Source organism: Oryzias melastigma, linkage group LG16 (genome assembly GCF_002922805.2).
Source record: "Oryzias melastigma strain HK-1 linkage group LG16, ASM292280v2, whole genome shotgun sequence".
In the NCBI taxonomy this organism is placed as follows: Eukaryota; Metazoa; Chordata; class Actinopteri; order Beloniformes; family Adrianichthyidae; genus Oryzias; species Oryzias melastigma.
Genome location: NC_050527.1, coordinates 3293239 through 3302865, shown reverse-complemented (window position 1 = coordinate 3302865; position 9627 = coordinate 3293239). Strand labels below are relative to the sequence as shown.

General features: G+C 36.4%; 1 protein-coding gene across 2 annotated transcripts in view; it reads left to right on the top strand.

The window, feature by feature from the left end:
• The window catches only part of LOC112143435 (glutamate receptor ionotropic, kainate 3), a 138367-nt gene that overhangs the window by 90626 nt on the left and 38114 nt on the right, over positions 1-9627 (top strand). For both annotated transcript variants that reach the window (XM_024267392.2, XM_036215707.1), the window contains 2 exons: positions 4895-5002; positions 7407-7520. In XM_024267392.2, the coding sequence (XP_024123160.1) occupies positions 4895-5002; positions 7407-7520 (222 nt within the window). The remainder of the gene's footprint in view (positions 1-4894; positions 5003-7406; positions 7521-9627) is intronic.

The window sequence follows — 9627 nt, the reverse complement described above, 5'->3', positions numbered from 1 at the left end:
GTTCACAGGATTATTGAGGGGCAGGGGCTCCAAGTCTGAGAAGGGCAACAAAAATGTGTTTTTTGTGTTTGGTTTTTATGCTTTAAATAATATCAGAATTAACAAAAATGTAAATATATATACATATATTCGGAAATAACTACTCAGCTATATGACCTGTGTTGGTGAAGGTGATGGAAATGTCATTTTTTTATGTAAACAATATTGTCATAGACTTCGAAAACACCCAAAGCATTAAAAAACTGGAAGCTCTTTATTTTGGCATTGTGAATAAATGAATAAAGTTTAATACAAATTGTATTATTTTAAACACAGATCTAACATTTTGAATGATGAGATTATTCATATTTAATATCATTATCACACTGTTGCTGTGAGGATTTTAGTTTGGAGTTTCAGTGGAGTTTTAGTCACTTCGGGTTCATGTTGATCATCTTCAGCTGTTTTCATTTCTGTTCATTGTCCTCAGTCTATAAAAGTTTCTGGATTTCAGTTCTACATTGTCAGGTCATCTGCTTTTCCTCTCTTTATTTCTCCATGAGTTTTTGTCCTGTTTTAGTTTTCTTATTAAATGTTTAAGTTTCTAACATCAAGCCCAGTTTCCTGAATTTTGGGTTTAAACACATTTTCCTGGTTTTGACAGTTGAAACCAAGGTGACTCCTGTTCTATATTCACAGCCATCTAAACTCTCTTTTGCATCATGTCCTCTAAACACATGATTTTGTTATGATTTCAAATATTTTAATACAAAAAATTGAGAAACTGAATGAAACAGAATTTAAAGGAGGCTATTTTAATAAGAAAAATATTACATAAAACAGATTTATTTAGTTTCATACCTGTAGTGAAGAAGCTATGAACTCTCCATAAATATGGTTCTTTTATATTGGAAATTCCCCTGGTGTTTTATTTTGTACTTACTACCCAACTTCCTGTCCCTGCTCGATCTGTGTTCTGACTTGATGCTCCGCCCTCACCCATCTGGCTGAAGTAGAAACGGACTAATGTAAAGCGTTTTTCTGTAATATAAACTCATTTAAAGCTGGTTGAATCAGCAGACGGTGACTAGTTAGACCAGAACTCACAGGTTTAAGCTGCTTCGCTGTCACATCTCTTCAGTTTCTCTGAGGAGCAGCAGAAGTTTCTCTCACTGTCTCTCTCTCTGAAAACGTTTAAAAATAATAAAATAATACAAGGCAAAAGGGCAGGTGCCCAAGCACCCCTAAGGCCCTATGTGTGCACGTGCCTGCCTCCAAGTTATGCTGGACTGTTTGCACAGAGTAAGCTTACTCCCTTCTCACCAATTTTCTGTTTATGTGCTCTCCCGCTAGCTTATAGCCCCTCACACCCCCAAGCTAACATTACCGGTGCAAGAAAAATGGCGAGCAACATTGGAGATATCCAGCTGTACAATTATTTTACGATTTATGCATGACTTCTATCATGACAAAAATACCACAAGAACCTGTAAAAACTCACCAAAAACCCATTTTTCTTGGAGTGCATCTTTAAGATGTCTTGTAGATTTATGCATGTTATCTAGAGAACTGTCAGGAAGGAAAATGCACTTCTTCTTTTGGTATATTAAACTAGTCATCTTTTTTCAAACATGATATTTAATGTCTTTCTGTCTGGCAAAATGACCTCACTTTTTGGCGCTGACTCAGCCCTTTTCAATTGACAAAACAAGATAGAATGAGCTGAACCGTTAGAAATTCACAATAAAATACAGAAAAAATAGCAAATACTCAAAAAGTACAAGCAAAGCTTTATTTCAAAATAAAATCAACAAAACAATCAAATACAATTTTGGCAAAGTCTATTGGAAAACACTATTGAATTGGTATCATAACTGCTGGATTTCTGCACACATCAGCATCTGCAGAATGACCAAACAGAGTTTAACCACACAACAGCTGTCAGCTGTTAACACGAGCAAAGTTGCCAAGGTGTGCAGGTTTCTGGATGTGATGTTGTTCACACAGACATCAAAGCTGCTAAAATCTTTTCTTCCATTCATAATGAAGAGAGCATGAGGAACTGGGTACTGAGGAGATTAAGAGACTGTCATCGACAGCGTTACTTTTATTTTTAATTTATTGAAATGTTATTTTTATATTGCGGCTGTGTTGCGGATCCATCACTATTTCAGAGTTTATATATGTTTTACTGCTATCTAGCCTGGTTTGCTCTATTTTAGGTCTTTCACTTCCAGTTTCTCACGAGAACTTTTAAAATGTCTGATTTCTATCAATTTCATGTCCACAATATTTACCAACTGCTCATCTTCTGACTCAGAATCTGTGATTCTGTAAAAGAGTTAAAAGAAATGCAGTAATTGTAAGGGTTTACAATGAATGCAATAGCTGCTCATTTAAAGCCTGAGCTGCTGTGTTTGATACTCTTTAAGAAGTGCATCATGTCAGAGAAAAAAACAAACACAGCTCTTATTTACACGTACTTCCAGAAAGAAGTGCGACGTCTCCTGAAGGTCAGACTGGCCCTCAGGACGTGCTATGGCTGTGGCATATATGTCACTCTGTGAATTAAAGCTGTTTGAACATGCCACCCACCTCGATGGCAATAGGCCAGAGCCAATGAGGTTTGGGAGGGTTTTGAAAAATAGAGTGCCACAGATTTCTCCTTGAAGCTTCAATCTTGTCATAACAAGTTCTGGCAAGCTTTACAGGCTGGAGGAGCGGCGTGTGAGGATGTCACGATTTGGGGGTCTGAAAATCAGCTGGAGCTCGATGGTGATAAAGTACCTTGTTGTGCCGAGATCTCCTAAAAACCTGCATAGTTTGCCCCACTGATGATGAGGGGAAAAAACCGAGCATTCACCTCCTTGTGGATGAAAACAAACGGCAGGACTTTAGGGAATCATTTTTATTTGCAAATGTTTTTGTTTGGCTGTAAGCATGAGAAGCTACATGGCACCTGTTGGCTTGTATCCATTGAATATGGCAGGTATTAGGGAATCATAATAAGGGGCAGTTATGCACCCCCCCTCTCGGGGAATCAAGCAAAAGGAGATGGTTGTTAATTAACTCCGCAGTCTGGAGGGAAAATGCGTTGGAGGCGCTGAGATGTAAAATGTAATTAAAAAAGGAAATGCAGCCTGTACACTTTGTGTTTGTACTTTTGCTCTGTGTATGTGTGGGTGTGAAATTGCTTTCAGTGAAAGATAAAATGTGTCACTGTGTGATTTGTTGTTGGGAATTGCATACATCTCTGTACTTCTTTGTTTATTGCTACTATTGGAGAATTTGATGCAAATGAGGAATATAATGCAATCTCATGCAACAGCTTTGACATGTGTGCCTTGACCACATTTGGGATGTAAATCAGCTTCTTTGGAGCAAACTGGGTGTGCAACAGTAAAACCTTGCAAATTAATAAAAGAAAATCAACTCTGCAAAATTACTTCAATGCATATATTTACTAAAATTAGGCTTACTTGTACAAATAGCGAACTTTAGTGATATATCCCCAAAAATCTGAGCACAAATAATTGTGACTTCTGAGATGTTTTTTTATTTAATATTTTAATATTACTCTAAAATTGCAGAATAATGTTGAATTTTAAATCAGGGGCTGATATTTGGCAAAGGTAGGCGATCGCCCCTAAATGTGTTGCCCGATCTGAACACTTAAAAAAGATTCTAAAATAATTTTTACGCCCATCATTATTTAATTTTTTTCATTTTAAAAAAACACCCAAAATCACCGAAATGGCATAAGACTGATCATGATTTATCCTCCTGAATGGTTAATAAATGTTATGTTTTTTCACAATTAAAATATTTCTTTATTATTTCAATGTGTTTTTTGTTTTTATAAAGTTATCAAAACACTAAGATTCTTGACACTAATGCTGTCCGAAAGTGGACCAGTAATGAATTTTTTGCTATTTCACCCCAAGTAAGGATTAAAAAAAAAAAATTTATATATATACAAACACTGCAGAGGCCCCATGTTATTGTTCACCCAGGGCCCCCGAACTGCTAAGTCAGCCACTGTTTTAAATATACAAACTAAAGTAAATGTATGTGCTACTGTGATCATAAATAAATAAAACTTAAAAGTAAAGTGTTGATGAAGGTTCTCTTTTTCAAAGTAAAGCTGTCAAGTGTGCGTTGATTAAAAAAAAAGATACTCAAATAAGTTTTGAAAATATGCTCTTTTAGGAAACGATTTCAATAAAGAAAAATGAACATGAAATTTAAAGTTTTTCAAAATTCTCTTGATCAATTACATCTTGTGACCATCTGCAAGCATACCAGAACACATCTGCAAAGTGTTAATTTAAAGCGTGCAAGTTTTTTTTTATTTTGCTATTAAAAATGATAAAAACATTTTTATAAAATATTTCTGTTGCAAACACTGTTTTTCATTTAACTTAAAGGTCAGAGTGTTTTCTAGTTGTCCTGTTACCGTGTCTTCATTCCTTTCGCCCTCGATCTACTGTATTTATCCAAACTGAGGATGGAAAAACTGTGGAGAAAATGTTTAGGATTTGTTGTTAAATGGTCAAAAGTAACAGTGATGTTTATTTTTTGTTCACTGCTGAAGCTAAACAGGATGTTGACAAAAACTTTTGAGTTGTGACATTGTTCAATGTAACAAGTCTTTGTGTTTTTATGTTTTTTTCTTACATAATCTTTTCTCAATGTAAGTAGAAATTATGGTGATTAAATATTTTATTTCATTGTAATACATTCATTAAAAAATATTTAACAAATAAAATATTCAATATTAAGAATTATGGTTTGATCATTTGTTGATCTAGATTCATTTATCAAACTGGATCAACGTATGTACATGACATAAGTTATTTCAAACTCAGTCACTTTCATTTGTCATCATTATAGCTATACGTTTTTAATCTTTCAGTCCCACTGGGATGGTTTGACTGGGAGGCTTTCCTTCAACAAGACAACTGGTCTGCGCACAGACTTTGATCTGGACATTGTCAGCCTGAAAGAAGATGGCCTTGAAAAGGTAATTTCTTTCCTTTTTACTGTAAAGGGTCATTTTTGTGTAACTGGAATTCAAGTCAAACAGGAAACATTCATAAAAGTTTTGCATGATTATCGTATTTTCAGCACTATAGGGCACACTGGATTAAAAAGAGCACCATCAATGAATGGTATATTTTCAAACTTGTGTAAAATATAAGACGCACTAAACTACAAGTGAGACTAAAGAGTCAGAGATGAGTTATTGCTGCGTTTACTGTAGTTATAGAACTTGTTTGTGACATGCTTCACGTTAGCATATTTACAATACCTGTAACTCCCAACCTTGTTTGCAACATGTAAGAAAACTTACACCGAGGCTCCATAGACATGCAGAAATTTGTCAGGAAATAGCCAATACCAACTCAGGGTTGAGAGATCGGTATGATGCATAAAAAATAAAACCCAGATTGATACAGCTAAAGCAAACATTGTGACTATGCTAACTTCCAACATTGTTAGTAGTGCATAAAAAATACAGTCCAGAACTGCGATACACACGAAACACACAACCAAACATGTTGAAAGAGCGCTCTGCACCTCTCAAAATTTCTTTGACATCAGCACTTTAGGCACACTGGATTACAGAGGGGACTGTTGCTTTATGAAAATAAATTGAGACTTTTAGGTGTGGAAAATTACAGTATTCAACTTTTGTAAGAACTGTTTAATTTTCAAGATATATCCGTTTTTACTCAATAGGGAAGAGATTTGACACTACCATTTACCTCCTAACAAGGAAGCAAATTGCTTGTTGCAACATAAACATAAGTTAGTGGGTCATAAAGCAAATTGGGCCAGAATGCACATCAGGGTGCTAATTGCCACCTCTCTTAATGATAATTTGAGGTGAAGCCCAAACTGCTGTTTTGTTGGATTGACTTGTAAAAGCGTGTTTTACTTGAAAGCAATATACAACAATTGGTATTTCTGTTTTGGATTGGAGGGCAGTTGCCACAGCTATTTTTAAGCTAAATGGCTTTTATGTAGTCTAAATACTCAAATGGGGATAAGAGCCATTACGACGTCCTCCTTGAAGGTTAAAGACTTTACAATGGCGGAGGCTTTCCTGCTTGCAACCCAGCAGTGAAAAGCTGGTAATGTCGCAGCTTTAGTGTAATTCTCACTGGCGTCCTGTCTTGCATCTGGTCAATTAGGTCAAAGGAGTGTCATCTTAAAGTAAAACCGCCTTGTTAAAAAGTACTGATGGGATATTAGTCAGACAAATCCTATGCACGACCATGTTCAACATTTTCCTTTTTTTCTCTCCACCATGGAATCGGCTTTAACTGTCTGAGCCTTTTAAGATGTGCTCCTCTTTTACTTGTCTTCTAATCCAATTTAATTAAATATTAACCCAAGTTTGAACTCACAATTGATTTATAAACTGATTCTTGGAGCTCCTTCGACTGAACTTGCATATCCTTGGGATGTTGTAACAAAACAGAAAAAAAAGTCTAGGTGTTACTGCTTTTTTGTAAATAAGTTCTGAATAAAATATTTCACTAATCCTGTTTAATGTATTGAGCTAATTGTAATTGGGTACAATTAGAACGAGTCTTGCAGGGTGGAAAGCATTTTGACATTTTTAAATTCTCTCCTGGAGTCCTCTTTGGTTGTGTGACAAGCTGTAACTAATGTGCTTTTCAAATTAGAGCATATGCCTCTCTCTGGATTATGCAGGGAGGACATTAACAGACATTTTTATGTGCATGCAAGTGTGTGGGGGGTTTTTGTACATCTCTAAATGGATCCACCTCAAGCACAAACCCCAGTGAATATTAAAAGCTCTGTGTGTAGTAAAGGAGGAAGCGGAGGAGGGTTTTGGTTGAGAGCTTGACTTGCAAACAGATATTACTACAGACAGCCACAGGACTATTTGTGCTAATGATATGTTTCGGAGTGTTTCTCTACAGTGTGCAGAGATGTTTGCCTGAAGGCTTTATGCATGTATAACTTCTTTTATTTGTTGAAATCACTTGGGTTGTCTAACCAAGATTGAGGGGAAACATTTCTCTCACAGTGTAATCCAACTAGTAATCTATCCATTTTTGTAGAAATTAACTAGAAGACTCTCAGTATTTTATGTTTTATTGCTATGCAAATGCACATTATTTGAGCAAATCAATATTTGTGCTAATATTTATTTGCCCTTTAAATCCATTACAGAAAGAAAGGCAATGCTTTGTATTTCCCACAATGCTTTGCTCCTTCCAAATGGGTTCTTAACCACACCCTCTTTTTTTTCAAAGCCAGTCATGGAAGGCTGCCAGATTCTGTTCAGCCTGTCATGAAGTAGGAGATGGTTGGCGCGGGGGGAGTCTGCCGAGGTCATAACTCACTTGCAAACATGGCACACTCAGCTGAACTGTTTTCATCGTCCACAGGTGGGGAAATGGAGTGCGTCTGGAGGTCTTAACATCACCGAAGTACCGAAGCGAAAAGGCATTAACATCACCGATTCCCTGGCTAACCGCTCCCTTGTCATTACCACCATTCTGGTAGGTCACACATGAAGCCTGCCTTGGAAGAAAAAAAAAAAATACAAGTCTGCGGTCAATGCAGCCACCAACCGGGAAATTTTAGAGGTCTTCATCCTGCCCTCTGATGACAAGCTTTATGGAAATGCTGATTTTGTATTCCAGTAGGACTTTGCGCCTGCCCGCACTGCCAAAAATACCAAACGCTGGTTCAGTGACCGTAGTGTTGGTTGGCCAGTAAACTTGCATGAGTTAACTCCAAGAGAAAATATATGGGGTGTTCATAGACAAATTATTAAAACACCAGAATCAACTATGTGGATGACCTGAAGGCAGCTGTCAAAGCAATAGTTATACCTACGCATACTGTTCATCTCTATGCCACGGCAAATTCATGCAAACAGAGATTTATCACCAATAACGCGTGTGATTAAAGATACTTTCAGAAGGTCTACAAAAATATATATATATATATTATATATTATATATAACCCAAAATAAAAAAAATGAAGGCGAATATGAATCTTTTCCTCTTTAACATTGATTTTTTCTTATTTGCATCCAAACATTATCTTTGAATTATTTTCATATATATATATATATATATATATATATATGAAATGCTCTGTTGTGATTTTATAATATTATGCACAAAACTCTATGTTTGCATTCTCTATAGACAATAATATTCAAAAGTACAATAAAAGCTAATATACAATGTTCCCCCGCTTATATGCGTTTCTTTATTTGCATTTTTTACGTATTCGCAGAATTTTTGCAAGTTTTCAAAAAGTCGACAACTCAAGACGCTTGCATGAAACTTTTGCATCTGAAGAAGGTAATGCGCTGCTGAGGTGTATCTCCGCACAGCGGAGCCCCCTCCAGAGCACAGAGTGGCGGAGAAGTGTCGTCCTTGGCCCTACGCCCCTCCGCTAGAGGAGCGCCTCCTCCTTTCTCCATTCCCCTTAATGGAGGAATGGCATCAGGTGACTCAGACACAGTCGAAAAAAAAATCCTGATATGCTGAAGATGATTATCGCAGAGGATAATTATCATCCGAAGCAGGTGCTTATTATTTGATGAAGGAGGGTAGGCGAGCGCCTGATTTTAGGGCTCACCTGGTCATAAAGTACGCTCTTGCTGTGGCTGCTGTACAGTCTTTTTTTCTGAATTTAACTATAGTATATATATATATATATATATATATATATATATATATATATATATATATATATATATATATATTTAAAAAACACTCGGGTACAGCTCGGGTACTTTACCAGAGGCCTGGGAGCTTGAGGGTCCCGCGCAGTGTCTTTGCTGTTCCCAGCACTGCGCTGTTCTGGACTGGGATATTTGAGGTCTTTTCAGGGATCTACTGTGGAGCGGAGTGCTCCAATTACCATTCCTCTCTGAGTCCCTGGTATTTCTCCAGTTTCTCATGTTCCTTCTTCTTGATGTTACCATTGTTTGCTACTGCCACACCCACCACAGCGGCTTTCCCCTGTTCCTTATCCACCACCACAATGTCTGGTTGTTTCGCCATTACCATCTTGTCTTTCTGGATTTGGAAGGATTGGCAATATATATATATATATACTGTATATATATATATAAAATCCGCAAAGCTGACAGTAGTGTTGCGTTCACACGTGTATCTACTGCCTTTTTTTGACAAGCATGAAATTTGTGTCCACTACCGCTTTTGACGCGGGTCAAATTGGACACGCAACCTCTCTGTAACCCAGTTTGATGACCTTCATTACTCTAAAAAAAATCATTCAAAGGTAATAATGTTTGGATGCAAATAAGAAAAAAATCAGAGGAAAAGATTCAGATTCGCCTTAATTTTTTTATTTTTGGTCGAACTCCTTTCTCTGGCACTGTGGTGGTTATTAGCAGAAACAACCACTAAAGGGCAACCGGTTGTTAGTGAAAAAATAACAAATGAACCTATTTCTGTTTTAAAAAGGAAAAAAAATGACAAATGAGTTGCTTTTGAGTATAAGTCGCACTTCTGGCTAAAATATGACAAAAAACACGACTTATACTCAGGAAAAAACTGTATATATATATATATATATATATATATATATATATATATATATATATATATATATATATATAT